This window comes from Nipponia nippon, unplaced genomic scaffold (genome assembly GCF_047370975.1).
Source record: "Nipponia nippon isolate SJK-2023a ecotype South Korea unplaced genomic scaffold, ASM4737097v1 scaffold_2, whole genome shotgun sequence".
Taxonomy (NCBI): Eukaryota; Metazoa; Chordata; class Aves; order Pelecaniformes; family Threskiornithidae; genus Nipponia; species Nipponia nippon.
This window is the reverse complement of record NW_028262336.1, coordinates 101,248,484-101,270,556: the sequence shown is the minus strand read 5'-3', so window position 1 is coordinate 101,270,556 and position 22,073 is coordinate 101,248,484. Positions and strand designations below refer to the sequence as shown.

General features: G+C 42.9%; 2 protein-coding genes across 3 annotated transcripts; both read left to right on the top strand.

The window, feature by feature from the left end:
* The first annotated feature begins 1,637 nt into the window (after positions 1–1,637).
* SPRYD7 (SPRY domain containing 7) lies at positions 1,638–12,036 on the top strand. The gene is made up of 5 exons (XM_087757467.1): positions 1,638–1,785; positions 2,711–2,827; positions 6,099–6,265; positions 7,918–8,020; positions 10,798–12,036. Exons 1-5 carry the CDS (start codon positions 1,680–1,682, stop codon positions 10,893–10,895), a joined length of 591 nt encoding a protein of 196 aa, XP_087613593.1. The 5' UTR covers positions 1,638–1,679; the 3' UTR covers positions 10,896–12,036.
* Positions 12,037–12,303: 267 nt separating this feature from the next.
* Positions 12,304–21,678, top strand: LOC148055893 (uncharacterized). Of its 2 annotated transcripts, XM_087758113.1 has the most exons (4): positions 12,304–12,695; positions 17,142–17,253; positions 17,799–17,919; positions 21,387–21,678. In XM_087758113.1, exons 1-4 carry the CDS (start codon positions 12,372–12,374, stop codon positions 21,661–21,663), a joined length of 834 nt encoding a protein of 277 aa, XP_087614239.1. In that variant the 5' UTR covers positions 12,304–12,371; the 3' UTR covers positions 21,664–21,678. The 2 variants fall into 2 exon arrangements, 1 of the variants encoding a protein (XP_087614239.1); XR_015704838.1 differs by lacking the exons at positions 12,304–12,695; positions 21,387–21,678 and having other exon boundaries at positions 16,454–17,530; positions 17,799–19,085.
* The last annotated feature ends 395 nt before the right edge of the window (positions 21,679–22,073 follow it).

Here is a 22,073-nt window from a genome sequence, read left to right as displayed (position 1 = left end):
TGTAACAGTAAGTCCAATAAAAGAAAGGAAGTATATTTTAAAGCTGCTCTTAAAATCAGTTTGGTTTTACGCACAATTTTGAGAAAGACAGCGTTTCACCTCATGTTTCAAGTAAAGGGGTAAGTGTGGCTGATACAGCCCATCCAGACCAATAAGATATTTCTTGCTATGAAGATTTCTTTTCACAAGGGTTTTTGAGTATCTGCTTACCCCCGCACCCCCGACAGATAATGTTATACCACATGGGTTACATTAGTTGCATCATAATATATACTGTAATAAAATGCTAAGGGAGCTTTCTAGGTCAAATGTGGCAAAATAAGACACCAGCTGAAAATCGTGAGAAACAACAATTTCATCCCAAATTGGTTTGGAGATAAATAAGCCTTTAAATATATGTATTTAAATGATCTGCTGTCTGTAAAACATTCTAGATCAGCAGTTCACGGCACAACATTTATTGGATATTTTTCTATAGATAAATAAAAATGTAAAGTAGGTACAGGTGGGCTTCTATAGCCATGTTATCACTATTTACTGTATCTGTTGAAGCCCAGTTTGTGGCCCCTGTTCTGGATGCTGTGTGCTGCAGGGACAGATCTAGGGCTTTCGCTAAAGAAACACTTGTATAACCCAAAGGCTACAAGTCAAGCTACAGCTTTTAAAATTATGTGGCATTCTGCCTCTATGAAAGGCACGCACAGCTGGTCCCAAACTGTGCTTTTCAAAAAAACTAAGTGCAATGAAGATTTCTTTCTTCATGCTGGCTTTTCACTGTATCAGTCTTTACAGTTGAGTCCAACCGGTTCTGAGTAAATCAGGAAAAACACTCTACCAAAGCTTCGGAACAGATGAGAAAGTACTCCAGAAGCAAACAGGACCCAGAAAGTTCAGAGTGAAGACTCGCTAGCTGGACAGGTCTGGAAGATGAGGAGAAAGGGCAATGCAGAGGGAGCAAACGCCATGGAGGCAGGCGGAGACACCCTGGGCGGGAGAGGCGGCCAGCTCCCACCGGGCGAACCTTTCGCTTCAAGGAGTCCTGTCTCTTCAACTTTTCCAAGAAAGAATTAAAAAAAAGAAGGGGGGAGGAGGGAGAAGAAAGAAGATAAATGTGGTTCTTGTTACATGGAGCCAGGAATAACTGACCAGTAAATTTCCACAAAGGAGTTCCTTTCCACACTGCCCAGCACTGTGAAGTTCGTTGACGTGGTACTTACCATCTGCCCATCACGATCAGTGTCCTCTTTTTTACATATATTGTCCTTTATATACACATAAATTGTCCTTCAGGTGGCCGTGTGCTGAGGCTGCGGGCAGCCAGCCGCCTCAAGCCACCGCCACATTCAGACACAGTTCCTCAGCTGTGGAGGAGAAGGAGCAGGGTCCCGGTCGCATTCATTTTAGTTTAAATTTTCAATTCCTGAGGAAAGATGGGGGTTTAATGGGATTTTAATGGTACTTCTTTTAGGCCGGACTCGATTTCACGAGCCCCGCGGGCCCAGCCGCTGCCCGCCATATCCCGGCACCTCCCGCCATGTCGCGCCGGGGCGGGCAGCGGGGAAGGGACGCCCGCCCGCTCCGCCGCCACCTCCCGCCCGCCAGGGGGCGCTGCGCCCACCCTCCGCCCCCGCCGGCCCCGCTGGCCGCCGTTGCGCCTGCGCGGCGGGGTCCGGCCAGTCATGGCCGCCTCCGTGTTCTGCTGCTTCTCCTGGTGCAGGGATGGCGGCGCCGGCCACATTCCGCTGAAGGAGATGCCGGCGGTGCATCTCGACACGCAGCGCATGGGTAAGCGGGGTGGGTTCCGCTCTCCCCTCTCCCCGCCGCGAGTCGCCCGTGACGGGCCGGGACCGGGGCCGGGGGGCGGGCGGAGGCTGAGGGGCGGCGGCCTCAGGCGCCTCCCCGGCGGGGAGGCCGCGGGCCCGGGGCGCGGCAGGGGGTAACCGCACGGAGTCTTGTCCGTACCGCTCTTCAGCTCATCCTAAGGATGAGCTATCACGGAACCGTGCCCGGGCTTTGTGGAGAAGTGACCTGGGTCAGCTGCAGCAGAGCCGGGGAGGAAAGCAGTGTGGCCCACCCAGGGTCCAGTGCTCAAGCACAATTATTAGCCGGTGTGCATGCAGTTATATCGGTGGACCCTGACTCTCTCCCATGTTCTTGACCATGGCAACACTGCCTAAAGATGGAGTCTTCCACTGGAGAAGGAAAACTTAGCAGAGGATTTTTTTTTCTCTCTGTATTGGCTGGCATGTTTCTAATAAAAGGATTTTTTTCGGAGAATAATTAAACACCTTGCAATTCCATCAAACATTTCAACCCGATGTGCCTTTCCTTCTCTTTGCAGATTTTTTTTCTCCAGTGTATGGACACAGGGTACAGGGCTTTGGTCTCACAGTGAACCCTTTCTGACTAAATTGTGAGTTATGCTTCTGATGTGGCTGAGCAAAGGTTGTAATCAGCATGGTGCTGTAAAACCCAAGAAGCAAAATTAGAGCAGAGTATAGATTTTAAGGAAACGCTAGTTGAAACGTGAACTAGCCTGTAAACAGCCTTCCTTCAAAGCATGGCCCATCATCGTAGTTCTCACAGACTAATGAAGCTCTTACTTGGGGCAGGAAGAACAAAACCTGTTCTCGGTGTTTAGGGCTTTTAAGAGCTGCTTCCAGACTTTCCAAAATGTTTTGAAGTTTTGTGGGTTTTTTCCTTCTTGCAGGAACAGATGTCGTCATTGTTAAAAACGGCAGAAGAATATGTGGCACAGGAGGCTGCTTAGCCAATGCACCTTTGCATCAGAACAAGAGCTATTTTGAGTTTAAAATCCAGTCCACAGGTTAGTCAGCAAAAATGTACAACTTTAAATTTGGAAGGTATGTCAGATTGCCTGCTGGTGGTCATATCTCAAATACTGAGCCCGTGCATCTTTCTAATTGCATCCTTGAACTTGTGAACATTGGAGAGTTTTATAAGTTATCATTGTATAAAAGGATTTTTTTTTTTTTAATTGTGGCTCTGAAATATGGAAAAGAATGGTAAGTATACTACTAAAGGAGTGCAAATACTAAAACACCGTATTGTTTTGTGTGCTGTTATATGCATGTTTTTCAGTTAGCATAGTTTAGAAATGTTTTTTGGTAAATAAATGCTTATGACCACATAAAACACTGTAGCTATGAAGTATTGTTTTTTTCAAATAGTGCAGTTTATCCAGCAATATTTGTAGCTATTTGTCTACCTTCATTTGCTTTTAACATGCACTGTGTTTGCCCAAGCAAGAGTAACACCTTGTGCTACACTTTGCTCTTCAAATCAGATGTGCAGCACTTATTCTTACACCACTTTATCAAGAGGAGCTTTTCAGCACCCTGTTTTTTTCTTTGTTTTGCACAGATCTGATGCAAGGCAGCTGAAAGTGAATGAAATTTGGAAGCATTATGCTTTTACTAATATGGTCAGCTTTGCTATTACAGAGTGCACTCCAGGCTTGCCTGTATTCTAACATTAAAAATCAGCCTGTATTTTTAAAAACAACAGACGCTGTGAAAATGAAGCTGTTCTTTCCCTAAGTGTGTAGGGGGAGGGAAGAAGGGAAGTGTTATTCCAGAGACAGGCCTTACGATACCAGCTGGAGCTTGAACCCAGCGTTTTTTGGGTGACGGTTGTTTGCGTTCATTGGATTAGAGTGCAGGCAGTGTGAACACAAATCTGTCCAAAACACCTTGCAGTCAAACCAGTTGTTTAGTTTTAAACTACATGTAAACCTCAGATCAGTCTTAACTTGGCAGTTTTCGTATCCTCTCCGTTGAGGGAAGAATCCGCTGCAGCTGTTGTTAGTATATGGTCATTATTCACACAGATACAGTATCCATGTTCTTATACTTCAGAAAAACAAGAAATAAACTCTCCTGGTCCCTATGAGCTGTGTCTTGTCTATTTCTGTGCCCCAGGGTATGAGAACTGTAGATCACTTAACTTAAAACTTCGATTCCCAGAAGTGTCCCTGCACAATCTATTAGGGGTCATCTGTGGGGTCACCCTGACTATTGGAAAGTTTTCTGAAGGCTAAACTGAATCTTGTTCACAGTCTTGTCCTTTTCATTCTGGGCATTTAAGTATTAGAATAAGTTGTTCGCAATTTTGTTTTTTGAAACTAATTTTCTTATATTTTTGCCCCATTTTAGTCTTCTGTAGATTAAACAGTCCCAGTTTCTTTTTTTTTTCATTGTCTCCTTATAGATGATGTTTTTACACTTCTGATTGGTTTTGTTGCTTCTTCTAGAATATCTCTAATTGACCTAATTTGTCTTGAGGTATGATGCTTAAAATGGATGCTCTGCTCCAGCTGCAGCAGCAGTAGATGTCCTTCATCTGCTCTACATACAATATGTCTGCTTTATACATGCCATATATCCAGAAGTTTTTCACCACAGTGGGGCGCAGACTCACACTCAGCATGTGGTCTCTGATAACGCCCAAATTACATTCCATGAAATGGTTGCCACGCCGCTGTTGTATTTGTGCCACTTACTATTCCTACTTACCTGCTGTTCTGCGTAATTTAGAAAAACCAAATGCATTTTCCTTATTTCAGACCTCTTAACCAATTTGTCAGGATCATTTAAAACTTGAGTGGCCCCTGAAGAGCTTGCCGTCCTGTCAGGTTGGTATTGGCAGAACATTTAATAAGCACATCGTCACGTTATCCAGGTCGTTGATGTGAACACGGAACAGTATCTGACCTTGTGCATTCAGTGCAAAACGTCAAACCCCACTTGAGTCATCTGTTTTGATTTGGCAGGGTGCTACTGATGAGTAGTCCTGGAATACAGTTTTCTAACCAGTTGTGCATTCATGTTGCTGTAACTGTCTAGACCATGTTTTCATAATTTGACTATATAATGCTGTATGAGTTTCAAAAACATTACCAAATCAAGATGTATCATATTTACAATTTCTTCTTTTTCCCTAAGACTAGTCTAACCAGCTGAAAAATGAAATGGTGTTGTTCACAAATCCATGCTAGTTGGAGTTATTTTTTACATCCTCCTACAGTCGCAGAGTTTGTTTTCAATATTTTTCTGGGAATAAAAGTTAAGCTAAGTGGTTACAATTCTCTGAATCCTTCTTTTTCAGGATAGATGCTGTTTTATCTTCAGTCTCTTGTGACAGCTTGTACTGGGTCTGGCTGGGATGGAGTTAATTTTCATCATAGCAGCTCCTGTGGTGCTGTGTTTTAGATTTGTGACCAAAACAATACTGATAACACTCTAATGTTTTAGCTATTGCTGAGCAGTGTTTGCACAGCATCGAGGCCTTCTCTGTTTCTCACTCTGCCCCTCCAGTGAATAAGATTGGGGGTGCGCAAGAGGTTGTGAGGAGACACAACCAGGCAGATGACCCGAACTAACCAAAGAGATATTCCATGCTGCATAATGTCATGCTCAGCAACAAAAGGGAGAGGAGGGGATTTAGGGAGGTTAGCCATCTTTTGCTTGGGAATTGGCTGGGCATCGTTCTTCCTGTGGGAGGTGGTGAGTGATTGGCATTGCATCCCTTTGTCTTAGAATCATAGAATGCTTTGGGATGGAAGGGACCTTTAAAGGTCATCTAGTCCGTCCCCCCTGCAATTGCCAGGGACATCTACAACTAGATCAGGTTGCTCAGAGCCCCATCCAGCCTGTCCTTGAATGTTTCCAAGGATGGGGCATCTACCACCTCTCTGGGCAACCTGTTCCAGTGTTTCACCACCCTCGATGTAAAAAGTTCTTCCTTACATCTAGTCTTGTTTTGTTTTCTTTCGTTCTTCCACTTCTCCTTTGCTTATTAAACAGTTTTTATCTTTACCCACAAGTTTTCTCGGTTTTCCTTTCCTCTTCCTCCATCCCACTGGGGCCTGTGGGGGGAAGTGAGTCAGTGGGTGGCTGGGTGGTGCTTAGCTGCCTACGAGGGCTATCCCACAATGGTCCTGGTATTTCCAAGAGATACTTACTGGTAGTACTGCCTTGACACTAGTTAAAAACACATTCTTTATGCTGTTCTGCTTTAGTCTTCAAAATAATGTGTTCGGGTTTTTTTTTTCTTACCATGTTAATATCACATTTTAGGGATTTGGGGTATTGGAGTTGCAACCCAGAAAGCAAACTTGAATCAAATTCCACTTGGTCGAGATGTCCATAGCCTGGTGATGAGAAATGATGGAGCTCTCTACTATAACAATGAGGAGAAAAATAGACTACCAGCAAACAACCTTCCTCAGGAGGGCGATGTGGTGGTGAGTTTCTTAAGGCTTCTTTACTTCCCCAGCTGTTCCCAGATTCCTCTTATTTACAGCTCTGTGGTCAGACTGACCATTTCAGTCAAATGGTTTGGCTTGCATCTCCCAGTTTGGAGAGTGCTGATGCAAACTCCTGTTGTGTTTGAACGGATCAGCAGCCTGGATATCTGTGGACTTAATTCTCAGCGTCGATATGTTTCTGAATGAGGGACAGACTTTACCAGTGTTTGGAAAGTAGCCTCTAATGCTCTGTTGCAATATCTACCTGACGGGTACCTCCCATCACAAGGATCCTACGTTGTTTGAGATGGGACCTTCCTGAACAAATAATGTGCTGGAGCGCATTACATAGCTATGCGCCATGCCCAGCTGAACCCAAGATCCCGTAGCTAACTGGTTAATGATTAGAAGAACAGAGATGAGCAGGGATAGGTCCTGGGTGATAAATGAATTGTATTTTTAGCCAAACTTTTGTAGGGAAGGAGAGATACGAAGTGGGGAGGGGGTAATGCTCACTGGGAAAATGATTAAGAATGAGAGCAAATGGAGAATCTTAAGATTTTTTTTGTACCTTACTATTCCAGGTTTCTGGAAAACATATTTGGGTGACTTTGTCCAAAGGATTGTGTTCTATTGCTGTAATTTTTTTAATGTCCTATTAGCGATTTATTTTCAAAAAGACATGGAAGCAATGCAATGAAATTTAGACCATTTATCACCGCTACTTTTTCTTGCTGGGTAACCTTGCCTCTATATAGCAATGGTTAGAAATTTCTTCTTTAGGAGCCCTAAACAGCTAAGGTTGATGCCTCCATCCTTTACCCTCAGATACTATATTATTCTTTTAACCCCCTTCTGAAATTGTTTTTTTGGAGGGTTGCAGATTGATTCAGGATTTGGTCAACCTATGCAATCTGAACAGCTTCAACTAATCACAGAAAAGTAGCTGATGTGTTACTGCTAACTCCCCAGTTTTCAGAATTTAAATTTATTTTGTTCTGTCACGAAAATAGATTTCTGAAGTACTGAATGACAACACAAATTGTCACACTCAGCCATACCAAAACAGTGAGAAAAATCATTTAGCTAACAAATAAGTAATTTATTACCCTGTTAGTGTTTGCTTTCTGCTCTGTAGTCAGCATATTTATAGCATTGTGTATGAAACCATGGTCTGTTGCTGCTGGCAGAGTAAATGAGCTAAGTAGAGGTTTCCATAGGGAAGTATGGACAGATAAACTTAATTCATGCCATCACTATTTATTAAAGTTATTTCTGTGAGGAGATACAAACAAGAAGACTGCAAACTGCTTAATATTCAAAATAATTGAAAATTCTGTGTTTCTTTAACATGGTGAAGAACAGACTGGAAATTTGTTTTGTAAACTTAGTAAGATGCGGTGTGGAGTACTGCGCTGCATCCCAATTGAATGAGCGTTAAGGAATCCTGAGTGTTTGAAAATCAAATGTTACTGGTCATTTATTAACTTCCAGTCCTTCGCAGGAATATTTCAAGTGAGGTTTTCTAGGATGCTATGGTTTGCATAATGGTGTTAAAATTTGCCTGTGGCTGAGAAAGCTAAATTAAGTAGCAATCTTACGTGTGTAAACTTGTTGATGCTTTTTTGTTCATTTTCTGTGCTTTGTAGGGCATTACATATGACCATGTAGAATTAAATGTATATTTAAATGGGAAGAACATGCATTGTCCAGCTTCAGGAATCCGAGGGACTGTCTATCCAGTGGTCTATGGTAAGTCAGAGATTTTCAAACTGTTTCACAGTATGGACAATATTGTTGTACCAAGTCTGTCTTGTGAGCTATGTATTCTTCTTCTCACTTAAATGGAACACACATCAATCATTTATTTTTGTCAACTACAACAATAAATTGCATGAAAATGCAAACCTAGGAAAACAGAAAAGTATATTTCCACCTCATTTTTAATGCTGCTTGATAGCTAGGAAAAAAAGCACCGCTTACTGACTGCTTACAGCATCCACATCCAACAAGCTGGGGAGTTGCTGCACTCAGTCTAAAAATTACCAGGTAAAAAAACCTGTGAAACAGATGAAAAAAAGAAAATCAACAAATGCAAACTAATGTAGACTTGTGGGCTAATCTGATTTATCTCTAATTTCACGTACTTCACAAATGCATTCAGTGTTACATATGGATAGAGACTGAATTGCTGTTTGTATTTTCTTATGGAAGTAATAACTTTAATGTAGTACTAGTACAGCTGCTTGCTGTATAGTGGTACGGCTCTTTTGCTGCTATACCAAATTGATGCCCAGTTTTGAAATCCAACAATTGGTGAGCGAATTGTGGTAGCTGTTTTCCCGGCAACCATCGATAGAACACAGCAGTTTTGAACAAGAAACAAATACCATATCCAATTAATCCCTGCATAGGCAGTTTAAGAAAGAATTTATGAATTATGGAAGCTGGAATTTGGCCAAGACATGTGTTAACAATTTACTCTTCCAGAGCTTGGCGGTGGTTTTGTAGTTCCCAAGTAGTCAGAATTCTGTTTAACATCTCCTCTGAAAGGCAGCGCTTCCCCTCGCTCAGTGTGTAATCAGTGCTACGCTCTGGGTTGGTTTGTCACTGACAGCAAACGATAACGGCTCATCAGATTCCCTGTACTACACCTACAGCCATCTCCAGTTTATCTTTTAGTCCTGCATGAGCTTCATCTAAGTAGTAGCGTCTTCCAAAATCATTTTGCGCGTAAGATACCATTAGATGTGTGATGTGGATAATTTTTTCATTTCGTGGTCGGTTCCTAATGAAGTGTTGGCATGTTCCCATTTGTATCTTGATACATTTATAATACGGAATTTTACAAACAGGAAGAAAATACTCTAGATGTGTTGTAGAGCCTTTGAAGTGTATAAATGTAGCTGACAAATTATATCTTTCCAAGCTCTTAGTGGAAATCGTTTTATGTGGTCGTTTTGTGATGTGTTCTTAAGCCACGCGATGGCGCTGCTAAAATGCCATGGCAGACAGTAGCTGCCCTGCAGCACTGCGGGATCTCCTGGTGCAAAAACCTTCATGAGCAGCGGGAAAAGAGTTGCTGTGTGATAATGGATTGTTGCATCTTCCCTATATTTTGGAAATGGTGTTACATAGCATGAAGAATGCAGGCTGCTCTCAGAAAACATTTGGTGGCATGTTAGCCTGCTGTAAACTCTTTCCTCTGAGTTCTGTGCCTGGGGAATGCAGTGACCTTTTATTGCCAGGCTCTTATTATCATCTTCCACAAGTGGGCATAATTTCATTGTAATTATCATGTCTCCTACATATAGCTATAACAATTGAAGCCTGCAAATTGCTTTTGCGTGGTACTTACTTGGTATAAACTTTAACTATAAATGTACTTAATTTAATGTGAACTTCTTCTAGTCCTGTGAAAGGATTTGACCATAGAGAAAAGGGTTTCTTAAGCATTTACCTTGTCCATAATTCAGACTAGAACTATAGATATCTTTTCAAAAGAAACATGATAGAGCAGGAACACAGTGTCAAGCTTGAGAATGTAAAACAGAAAAATGGACTTAAAGGTTGTTCCGTACAGCAGCTGTACCTCAGGCACTTTTGCAGAAGTGAGATGCAAACACTTCAGAACTGTACAGATACACTAATAGGAGTTTTAACTGAGCCAAGGAGGGAAAAATTCCTACATTGGCTCTGAGATATCTTAACTTCCCAACCAAAACATGGAGATGAAGCTTTTCTATTTTGATCTAATGTTGTCATCTTGGAAGAAGTTGTCTTTGAAAGAGATCTTGCTTTTCTGACTGGTTGGGTATTTCAGTTTCCTAATGCAATACATGAAAGCTTTGCTCTGAAAATCCTCAGCGGTTTCTTTTTTATATTCTATGTTGAAGGTAGTAACACTTGTGTCTCAGGTTATTCAGGGCGTCCAAAACTGGGAGAGGTATTGTAAAAAAACCATTAACTTCCAACTTAAAGAAGCAGTCAAAGAAGCTCTCTTTGGATCACGTGCTAGAACAGATGGTCTGACCCCAACCACTGCAGACATCTGAAACCTTGTAAATCTCTAGAAAAATCATTGCAGACAGCTGACGCTCCAGCAGAATTAGGAAGTGGACAGAAAAATATGCATCTGAGGAGGTGACAGCCCTGCAATATGTATCTGGTAGTGTTCTTAATCTGTAGATTTCCAGAGAAATAGAGTAAAAAATTTGGAGGGAATGGCCTGAAGCCCTGCTAACACTCCCAATGAAATCAGAGGTAGCGTTCTCATTGACTTCACCAAGGACCATTACCGACTGAAGTAAACAGCAGAAAAGAGAGATGATTTGCTCTCTTTGGGTATGTGTGTAGGGCTTTAGCAAATTTGTTGAAGAGATTTCTTTTAATTGTATATATGTAATGGATGTATTGGAGAATATTCTTCATGGTTTGAGCATAGTATATAATCTAGTGAGATGGTGTAATAGAGGATCAAACTGTAAGAGTTCCTTCTCTAATTCCTTTTGTTTGGTTCTGTTCTGCAGTTGATGACAGTGCCATCCTGGATTGTCAGTTCAGTGAATTTTATCATACACCTCCACCAGGGTTTGAAAAGATCCTCTTTGAGCAGCAAATCTTCTGAATGTCTTCATACCGAAAATTTGCACCCTGCACTGTTACAAAAGCTTTGTCATCTTAAATAAAGTTTCACTTTACTTTTAGGAAACATATCTGTATTTTTAGTAAGTACTTGTGACTGTTGCCTGCAGAATTAATATGCTAACTGCAACACCAGGTAACTGTGTTGCAAATACAAGATTTCTGGCAATGTTTTGTCATTGACAATGAGTGTTTTGGGGCAGGGTTTTTCTCTGATTTGTACTTGATGCATAAGGAGACCAAGTATTACATTCAGTATTTTGAATAAACTGGAGCTCTGTAAAGCAAATAGTTCTTATGCTTATAATAGCTATGGAGATGGATAGTTCTCATTATTTTTGTCCCAACTTTTTTCACACAGAAGTTACGTACTGTGTTTAAAGGCAGCACTGTGTTTCTAGTCTGTGATTTGGGGTTGCGGTGTCCCAGTTGTGCACAGTGACTAATAATACGATGGCATAACTAGCAGCTAGACACTTGTTGGTTTTTGTTTTTTCAGTTTTTTTTTTTTTCAAGGTGTAATTTAATCCATTCCCTCAGTCTTAGACTGGCAAATATAACTTATCTATTTATCCTAGCTTTTCATTTGCCTTTATTGTGACAAATAATAGGACACTTTCTAGTAATACTTTTTTGTTGAACCTTAAAAAGTAAACCTGAACACTACCTGTGTTTCTGAGGACCACCATGCTGTGTTACTCTGGTAGGAGAGTAAGTACAGATCGCTCAACTTGGGTATGCAAAGAGCCAGGTGAAGGGTATGAGATGTTATGGTGAAGCCTTACATCTAAACTGTAAATTAGATTATTCTTTTATGGAATAGTGTATTTAATTTCTTTGTGAATCATTTATAAATGATTAATGGCTAAGACATTGTTCTAAAATGTGATGCCCTTGAATATAAATTGTGAGATGGTTTTTTCCCCTCTTGTCATATTTAATATACTTCCTAGAAGAATTTTTATTGTAAAGAAAATCTTCCTACTGGATGTTTGTTTTTTGGTTTTGGCTCTTCCTGGGTTAATGCATTTGCATAAATGAATGATTTTGTTTAAATATTTTTAGAAATTATCTGATTCTGAAATTTTCAAATACAAACAGCTTTCTCAAAGCCTTTCACCTTATGATTTTCTGCATCTGTCTTTTCATTCTGAGTGACCCGTGTTTTCCTTCCTTTTAGCCTTGCTATCACATGACAGTGTTGAGTAGAACTTTTCAACCTGAAAGGAATGATGCCCTTGTCAGCATTATGGTATAAAGCTCAGAAGATTAGAGTGCAGTTTTATCGTCTCTCCTTGAAATCTGCTCTGCTTTGCTGTGGTCAGATATGTAATCTAAGTTAAATGAAACATTCATGTGTTTTGTTTCAGTTTCCCCAGTAGATGTTTCAAGCAGTTTCCCCAGTAGATGTACCCTCAGCAAGGTTGCAAATGACACAAAACTGGGAGGAGTGGCTGATATGCCAGAGAGTCATGCTGCCATCCAGAGGGACCACTACAGGCTGGAGAAACGAGCTGACAGGAACTTTGTGAAGTTCAACAAGGAGAAGTGCAAAGTCCTGCAGCTGGGGAGGAACAACCCCAGGCACCAGTACATGCTGGGGGCTGTTCAGCTGGAAAGCAGCTTGGCAGAAAAGGACCTGGGGGTCCCGGTGAACACCAAGTTGACCATGAGCCAGCAATGGGTCCTTGCTGCAAAGAAGGCGAATGGTATCCTGGGCTGCATTAGACAAAGTATTGCCAGCAGGTCGAGGGAGGCGATCCTTCCCCTCTGCTCAGCACTGGTGAGGCCACACCTGGAGTGCTGTGTTCAGTCCTGGGCTCCTTGGTACAAGAGAGACATGGAGAGAGTCTGAAGAAGGGCCACAAAGATGATTAAGGGACTGGAGCATCTCTCCTATGAGGAAAGCCTGGGAGAGCTGGGACTGCTTAGCCTGGAGAAGAGAAAGCTCAGGGCGATCTGATCAGTGTATAGAGATACTTGGCAGTGCTAGGCTAACGGTTGGACTCGATGATCTTAAGAGTCTTTTCCAACCTTAACGATTCTATGATTCTATACCTGAAGGGAGGGTGCAAAGAATATGGAGCCAGGATCTATTCAGTGGTTCCCAGTGACAGGACCAGAGGCAATGGGCGCAAACCAAAACACAGGAGGTTCCCTCTGAATATCAGGAAACACTTTCTACTGTGAGGGTGACTGAGCACTGGCACAGGTTGGCCGGAGAGGTTGTGGAGTCTCCATCCTTGGAGATACTCAAAAGCCATCTGGCATGGTCCTGGGCAGCTGGCTCTGGGTGGCCGTGCTTGAGCAGGGCGGTTGGACCAGACGATCTTCAGAGGTCCCTTCCAACCTCAACCGTTCTATGATCCTTGAAGTGGTGTTGCTATACTAGTTGACACAGACCATAATGTTTCTGTAATCAAGTTTGTCAGCTCTTCAAACTTGTAATTATTATATATATATATATATATATATATATATACACACACACACACATGGAAAGGGAAGGCATGTGTCCTTTTTCCTTTTGATATCTTTCAACAATGCATTCAACAGTGGTTCTTTGCCATGAAACACTAGTGAGATGAAAGTGCTTCTTGTGGAATTATATTTCTCATGTTCCTGGGGAAAGGAGGAAGTATTTAAAGAAATTCTCACTTCATCTAACTGCATCCAGCAAACAATTTTTTTTAAGTCTGCTGTTTTTAAGAATATTTAGCAGTAACAGCTGCTACCTTGAGCTTGATGTAGACTTGCTTTAAGATACAGAGAAGGCTGTCTTCTTTAAAGCTCGTGTTTGAAATGGAAAACATTTTGGCAAATATCAAATATTCAAAATAGCTGCTAAATTCACCAAAAATATGAAAAGAGCCTGCTTTTATAGCTCAAAGTTGCTTATTTCTCATCTTAAACAGAGTAAGATGCATTTGTAATACCACACAATATAACTACACCTCTTGTGATAAAAATCAGAAAACGTATTGTACTGTAACTGGTGACACAAGGAAACTGTATAAAGTAAGGGGGGGGGGGTGAATAAAAGATTATTACCATCAATTTATCAAAATAGAAAGAGAGCACAGTTTTCACCTGAAAATAAGTTTCGTGGTGATAGTTCGTAAGAGAAGCAAAGGTACAATTAACTCCATTGCACAGGTAAGAAGAGGGCCCACAGAAACAGAATGTGAATTAACCCGTGTCTCAGCATGTCATTTCAGCATCTGGCAATAAACCCTGATGTCTTCCCAGATGTGTTCCCGGTCCCAACTTTGCCCAGAGAAATGAGATGCAATACCTGTTTCTAAAAGTCACGCTAGAAAGCAATTTTCAGTTAAGGTTTAGCAATATATTTACTAGTAGCAAATTCATTTTAATAAGAATGAATCATGCTTCCCAGTGAAATTGTTGAGGTAGTTCCACTAACTGTTTGTACCCAAATGTTTTCTTAATCTTTGAATGTTACGATTTGGACACCCCATCTCTTTGAGTGCCAAACTTTGTATTGACTAATCCTGTATGTTTTCTGAGCCCTTTTGAGATTATACTGTGGCAGTAAGATACGAAGTCTGAACCAGGCTTTATTTGCAAATCCACAAACCAATAGAACTGACAGGGCACCTAATAGAGGTTGCACGTAGATCAGTCGAGTTGTTATTTTTATAATACTGGAACTGTTTATGGTGCTTCGGGGATAGATGAAGTCAGGTAGTACTATTCCAAGGAGCTTAAAATCCTAATTAGATACTATAAAGCTAGAAATACCTGTCAAGAATTGCCTGAAAAGGTCCTCTTCCACAAAAGAATCATGCCAGGAGACGGTAACATAGATGCTCTGCAAAGAAACTTTGCAATGTGCATTGGGTCCCTTAAATCGCGTTGAGAGCAGTTCTACTCCCAGGCCTACAAAGAGCATTCGGAGATGGCAGGACGCACTATTCAGGTGCGAATGTTCATGAGAATACAGAATTCCATGAGTATTCATGCTCGTCTTCCTTTCTGCAGGCTTTCTTGGGAATGCACTGCCGTGCATACAGCTGTGTGCAAAAAAAAATTAGAAGAAACGGGGTCCTAGTAACTGATGTGAATTTCTTGACCTTACCTGAGTGAGTTCTTAGACTATTTTTGCAGTACTCACTCATGTTTGTTATCAGTTTGTGTCGATGTTGTTTTGTATACTGACAACCAATCAAGCTCATGGCTGAGATAAGGTTTCACACAGGCCCACAAGCAAATCAGCGAAACATAGATTCTTACGTGTCTCTCTGAATCCAGGCTTTAAGGCCCAAGGATCCAGCTCCCCCAGCATCCCTTACACGTTAAGAGCCAATGTTGCTTTTGGAAACGGGGTTAACTATTACCTCTTGCTGTGGTGAGGGAACCTGGTTGCATAAACATGTCCAAAACTATGCTGGTAAGGTATTTGCAGGAAGCCTGCTAGGGAAGACTTGGAACAAAGCTAAGTGCCAAACAATTCTCTTCACTGCTCCTTTCCTCACCTAGTTCCACAATAAAGTACTTTTTGGGTTATTGACATCTTGGATATGGATTCGTAGACACAAGCTCAAGGGGTTAGGGCGAGCTCTCAGATGTACAGTGGCAGACCTTTTTTCTTGAGCGCTTCAGGTAAGCTCTCTGTTAGGGCAAATCTGGGTGGCTTGAACGTTGAATTTTTGCAGGTTGAATATTTGCAAGAACAGTTGGTAGGACCAATTCCTTCCTGGCTTGTTCGAGAGCCTTTTTTTTTTTATTATTTTTTTTATTTTTTCCCCATCCAGACATTTTAGATTTTAGTTTTTCCTAGCCCCTTTTCTAGCCCTGTGTTGGACCTAAGGAAGCTCACCTGGTCTGGCTGCCAAGATGAGTCAGCAGAAGAGCTCTTTATCTCCCCACGTGGTCCAAATGTCTGACACTTCCAGGGAAGAGGAATAGTTGCCTAGACACTGGAATTTCCTTTGCTGCAGTCAAGAGAGGTGGGCTGGGGATTAAATGAGATTGAAAGAACATTCTCGTGGGGAGTCATCTGCTAAAATGCCAGAAATTCAGTGTGAAGAGAAGTGCATAAATAAAACTAATGTTACTTTTCCCTAATTCCATGACATGTCAAGAAAATTTTTTTTATCTTTGTGTATATGTATTTAGGTTGCATCGTGCCTGCAATCTAATTCAAGATAATACAGGGAGAGCAAAAATAGAAGCCAAGTCACATCCATGGAAAACTCTGGCACGTTTAGCAGACAAGACAGTTCCTAGCTTCAAGAAACATGAAGACTTGAGTCATATTTCTTGGATGCACTCATTATATTGGCAAGCAGTACATGTTAAAACCCCCATTGTTGAGAAATCTAAATTCCCTTTTGCCTTAAAATATCTGTACTCGGTATAAGATGGCTTATGACCTTTTCATAAGTGAAAAAGTATTACACTGAATAATGATTTCAGTAGTTCAGTGAGGATTTTGTGTGGAAAAAGTGCAGCTCTTGGCCAAAGTAAACTCTGGCAAAATCGAGATAAGCTGGTGGAAGCAGTTTGTTTCATGTAAGTTGGTAGCATGCTCCAGGCAAAGTCATCTTTTCCTCTATGTAGGATGGAAACAGTGCTTCCCGCTTTGAGGGAACGTCAGGAGAATGCATCTAGGGAGTACGAGGCAGCCGGGGCCGTGTTCAGACTGCTTGTACCCTAACGCCTGTCACAACTCCATCTCTCCATTGTCTGAGGAATCAAGTCTGAGCAGTCTGAATCACTTATGACTAATCTAAACGTAGTAGTTATAACTCCTAAATTAGGCTCTCCGAGTAGGGGGTGTGAACATGCCTTCAGACGTTACAGTAAAGGGAGGGCCACCTAATTATCTTAAGAATCTGTATTTTGCCGGAGATTTCTTAAGGAGCGGATTGGGCTGCTTATAGTCTGTTTCCTCGCTTCTCATCTAATTCATCTTCTTCATCTGCTCTAAAGGCCCGTTTTCCCTCTAGTATGAAAACAAGTGATACACCAGCCATTTATTTGTCACAGGCTGACAATTCCCAAATTCTGGGAAACTTTGTCCCTACTTAAAAAGCGATGGTCAACATAATCCTGCTGGCTAAACCCCCTGCGGGAGACGCATGCCACACAGCAAAAGAGCTCTGCTGATGCTGCTTGAATCATTTCCTCAAAGGGAGTGAGTGGTAGTGACAGACGGCCTTTTTTCCAGTGTAACTCTACATATTGCTGAAGCTTTTCCTTGCAGAGCCATGCTGGTTGGGCTAAGGAAGCAAACCAAGCTGCCTGGAGGCTTCTCAGCAGCGTTGGCACGTTGAAAGTTGGGGCTCCAGGGAGAGGAGCCAGGGCTGGACCAAACGGTGAGGGCAAACCCCCAAATCCTCTGCGTGTGCTGCGTTCGGTGCTGCTGCTGTCGCAGTGGGGTGGGAAGGGAAGAGGCAGTGACCGCAACCGGTGGGAAAGCGCACCTCTCCCACTCCAGCAGGGCTCTGGTAGAGCTCTACCCTAAATCTTTTGTCCCAGGTCACCCAGAAAGTCTGAATCAGGTGAACCAAGCCAGCTCTGTCGGTGAGGAGAGGGAAGGGCTGATATCCCCAGCTAACACAGCCGTGCAAGTGGGAAGCAGCTTCTGGGCTAGTGAGTGTTAAACTGTCAAAAACGTTGCTTGTAGCTGCATCGCTGCTCACTGCATTCAGGAGGGTGTTACTCTGCTAAAAAAAAAATCCAGTTTTACTGAAATAGTTCTGTCCTCGCTAGACGTGCTTTGCAGGATAGCACGCTGCTATTCCAGTACTGATAAAGCCGTCCTGTTGTGCAGATAGCCTTAACGCCGCTGCTATTCGTTCTCCTCTGTAGAACGGCAATCATAATATTCCTGTTTCCTCACCCTTTGTCTTCATCCTAGGAGCCAGGAATGTCAGATCCATCCTGGGGAAACGACCAGATCTCCCAGGTTCGGCTGTCAATTCGGCTCTGCATCCGTCGCTCCACAATGAGCCTCCCACTGAGGGCGGTTGTGGGGGAAGGTAGTCTGTGACCTTGTGTAGCAATGAACTGCTTAGCCGTGCTTTATTGTTTAGTACCTTATTGCTGCTTTCAGGATTGCTCTGTAAGAAAGTAAGTTCCCTTTTAGGGCCATCTCTGTTTCTGCCCTTTGTTTCTCTTCCTTCCTTATTTTCCTGTCTCTGAATGTAGCAACGCGCATGATTTATACCGGTGCATACCCTGTTGCATTGACATAGAAGGATCTGCAGCTGCTGGTGTTAGCCTGACTGGTGAATTGGTCAGTGGCTTGGACTCCTCCCAGAGCCTGGAGTCATTTTGCACTAGAGTAAGTTACGCTGCAGCGGTTGCTGCCCAGTTCCTCTCTTGGTCTGCATGATCTTGTCTTCGGGCGGAGTTGTGCTGGCCTGCAGCCAGGCTCCACTTCTTTGTGTCCATGTGCTCCAGAAAACATATCTAACACATTCCCCTAGTTAGCTCGATGCCCCACCTAGTCGCAGTGCTTTCACCTGCTCCTGGTTTCCTTATCCTCTGAGGAGAGGAAAAAGCACAAGTCCTGATTTCTCAGCAAAACTGCTTTGACTATATACAAAGATGCTACCGTTGCAATGATTGAGCAGAGCTACAAGCAGGATGGCACCTAGAGAAGAACAAGCAGGAGGAGTCAAAGCTGGCCTGCAAGGAGGCTGAAAACAAAACCCTGATCGGGGCACAGCTGGCCTCCCAGCCAGTTAGCCTCTTGCCCAGCGTGGCCCAGGCTTCCCTGTGCCGTACACATGTTCCCAGTCACATCAGGTTAAAACGAGGACAGCTTGCTCTAGAAACACAGTTACACAAATCCAGGCGTGCCATGGCTGCGTTACGAAGCCCATGATGTATTCTGATCCCACGAAGCATGCCCTTAGACAAGAGCGTAAATCAGTAATCAATAAAAATTCCAGACACAGTTTCTGTTCAGTATGTCTCATCAAGGCCTTTTGTTGTTGTTTTAATCGGGAGAACTTTAGCAAGGCTTTTTATTTTCAGTCTGTATGAGTTTGAAAAAGGTGCCTTTTATCAGCAACCTTTATCTGTGCTTTCTCCCAGTCTGTTACCAAAGCCCATATTGCTGCAATATACAAAGTCCTGAAAGCAGTGCCCTGCACCGCACACTGTTCAGGCACTAAAAAATTAACTTGAAAATTGCCTAAAATGCATTGCAAACCAGCATTAATTGCATAGTGAACCGGGATGGTGCCAGCTGGTTGATACCAGCTAGAGTCAGTAGCAAACAACTGGCAGCAAGACTGCCTTTTCCCCTTTCCCAAGTTGGAAAACTTGGGAAAGGCACCCGGAATGTCGGGGGGTGCTGCTCCCCTGACTAGGGGTAACACGTATTTGTTGAGTCGCTCTTAGCCTCCAGTGTTGAATTGCCTGCAAAAGTTAAAACACACTCATTGGCTTATTTACACTGATGGCAGCAGGTAAATCATGCAAACCCCTTCTACCAGGCTGTCAATGGGGCAGGATCTGGCATACACTTGTCCACTCATTATACCTTTCGCCCAGAGCATTGGTGGTTCTCGCTTAGGACATGATGCCTGAAGGTGGCTCAGGGCATCCTGAATTGCTCCGACTCTCCTTTTAACTACCAGTAGCCATCCTATGTTCTTTTCAATGCCGTGAAGAAGACTTTTTTTAAAAATAAAATGCCCATATTGGGTGAAGCCAAAAGCCTGCTCAGCCCAGCATGCAGCCTCCAACACTCTGTCCAACAGGAGCCATAAACACAGCAGCCAAAAGTGGATTTGTAGGGAAGACCACAGCAGACAGCAGGCGTGTGACGATGCTTTCCTGAATACCCGGTAATTATCCAACACTTGGGTAGTGCAAATCAGAAAAAAAAAGTCTCAGCACAAGACTTGAGACGTGAAGTGACCATCTCGCCCGGAGAAGGAGCCTGGTCGTTAATGGGTTTTCCTACAGGTAGGTGGTTTGGAACTCCGCAAGCCACGGAAGAGCCTGGTTATCCATGTCCTGGTCAAAAACTGTGAGCGCAGAGCCAAAGTCTAAATAAATAAAGAGTGCAGGCAACATAGAAGAGGCATCACCGCAGCATTTCCACCCCAAACCAGTAGCGGTCAGCTATGACCCATGCAGCTTTCCAGAAAACATCACTCGGTCTGCAGCCCATTCCCAAGGGAGTCATTGGAAAAAGGTATCCAATAGTAGCAGAGGGAATAACTGTTTCAATCCCCGTTCCTGGAAAACAGGCAAAGGCATATAGCACTTGTGCAGTAATTTCAGGGTCTTTGGAAAGACTCAGGAAATATTCACATAATTGACTTAAAAATCCACGTTGGCACCAATAAGGGTGCTCATGCTCATCCTCTTCCTCATGCTGGCACTAGGCTTCCATAAAATCTCATGAGCTGTCCAGACCAGGGAACAGATCCAGCTGCAAAACACTGGGGAAAAAGTATGATCAGCAGTTACGTTGGCTCTGAGGGGAATGCGGAAGGAAAAAAATGTCTTTTTTTTTCTAGACAGAGCCTAAACTCCAGTCTGTACATCGCTTTTCTGTTGTTCAAGAAAAAGGCTACAGAGTTTGGGAGAGGGGTGGAGTTTTCCTCCGAAACACTTACAGAGGTGTAATTCAGGGCGGAATGCACAGGTACTCGGGCATAATAACATATTTCCCCCTTTGTCATGGACATAAGTTACACTACTAATACCTTTTTGCTGGAATATCTGCTTCCACGCTTGGCGAGGAGAGACAGAGACATGGGGATTACACAGTACTAGAAGAATGAAAGTGAAACAACTTTTGTGTTTGGGCAGGGCCTGAGTGTCTGTCAGGAGCAGCAGTACAATCTGGGAACTGTTTTGCAGAGCCTCATGTTTCAGGCTAATTCTAGGCTGTCAATCTGTGGCAGAGATAGCTTTTGTTATTTTTGGTAATTCCTTTTCTAATGCATTTTGATGGAGCGAGGTCCCACAATTGAAGGCATTTTGCTTTTCAATCTGTTGAGAAAGTAAAATGTTCCTAATTCCAGTTCCAAGAAGCGTAGTTGTACGGCCGCATCTTTCATTTCGAAAAGGAGCAAGGGCAAGCCGCCTGCCTTGCAGCTCTGCAGAACGACTGTGGTAGGACTTGTAATGCATCCATCTGTCTCGTAAGCCACTTAAAACCACCTCTCCTTCACTGACAACTACCTGATCTTTTCAAAGCATAAGTGAAAATGAACCAAAAACCACAGAAAAAAGAGACTTAAATGCAGGCGCAGTTGCATGCTTTTAAAGACATTCATTAGTTGTAGCTAAAAGCTTGTTAAAACTTGGAACCAAAACTGATTGCAATTTTTTCAGTACAATCTGAACACTGGGGCTGTGCAGGATAAGGGAGGATCCAGCTCTGTGGAGCACCTTCAGTCCTGTAGCTAGGAAGGAGCTCATCTTGGTAATGAGTTTCTGGACCCAGCATAGAAAATGGTCCTTCTCCCCTTTGCAGGAATCACCTGTACACCTGTACCAGGGGCCAGCTGCCTGCTTCCTCCTGCCAGCTTCACGTGGGGATGGCAAGCGACAGCAGGGAGCAAGGGCTTGCTCCTTCTCCAGCACTTTACTACTACGGCAAGACTGCAGCGGCCAAATCGCATAAGGCCCCAGCTCCATCCATTCCCCAAGCCCTGCTCCTCCTGCGCACGCCTCCCTCCGCTGCATCTCCTTGTGGGGCCACAGCAACACGCCCTACCATGCGTAAAGGCATTATTCTAAATAATGTTTAATAGTCATAATTGGTATTGCATATAGATCCGCGGCGCCATTTCAATACATCACTGTTGAAACCTGATTTATAATGCCGTTATGATGTTAATGAAGAAAAAACCCTATTCTTTTTTAATTGCAGGAAACAAATAGCAATCCTGTCTTCTTTCAGATAGGTCATAAGACCTGAGAAAATAGCTGCTAGCAACACTATTTGCACTTGCAAGAAGCATTCCTGTTTTTTTCCAGTATATTCTAACAATTTTTTCTAATGATGGTAACCCCTTTGTAAATATCCCACAGTGGGGGCAGTGGCATTTTAATCAGTAGGCTTTGGTGCAAAGTGAAATATCCAAATTAAGTGATAAGCTTGAGTAGCAAGTGTTCTGAGGAATATGCTGTTTTGGGACAGGGTGACCTTCACAACCAC

Bases quoted from the DNA above. Each gene is read 5' to 3' on its own strand.
- SPRYD7 (XM_087757467.1), top strand. From the start codon at position 1,680: ATGGCCGCCTCCGTGTTCTGCTGCTTCTCCTGGTGCAGGGATGGCGGC. The intron at 1,786-2,710 runs GTAAGCGGGGTG...TCCTTCTTGCAG, and splicing joins TCTCGACACGCAGCGCATGG to GAACAGATGTCGTCATTGTT. The intron at 6,266-7,917 runs GTGAGTTTCTTA...TGTGCTTTGTAG, and splicing joins CTCAGGAGGGCGATGTGGTG to GGCATTACATATGACCATGT.
- LOC148055893 (XM_087758113.1), top strand. From the start codon at position 12,372: ATGCCAGAGAGTCATGCTGCCATCCAGAGGGACCACTACAGGCTGGAG. The intron at 12,696-17,141 runs GTGAGGCCACAC...TTTTCCTTGCAG, and splicing joins TTCCCCTCTGCTCAGCACTG to AGCCATGCTGGTTGGGCTAA. The intron at 17,254-17,798 runs GTGAGGGCAAAC...TCTTCATCCTAG, and splicing joins AGCCAGGGCTGGACCAAACG to GAGCCAGGAATGTCAGATCC.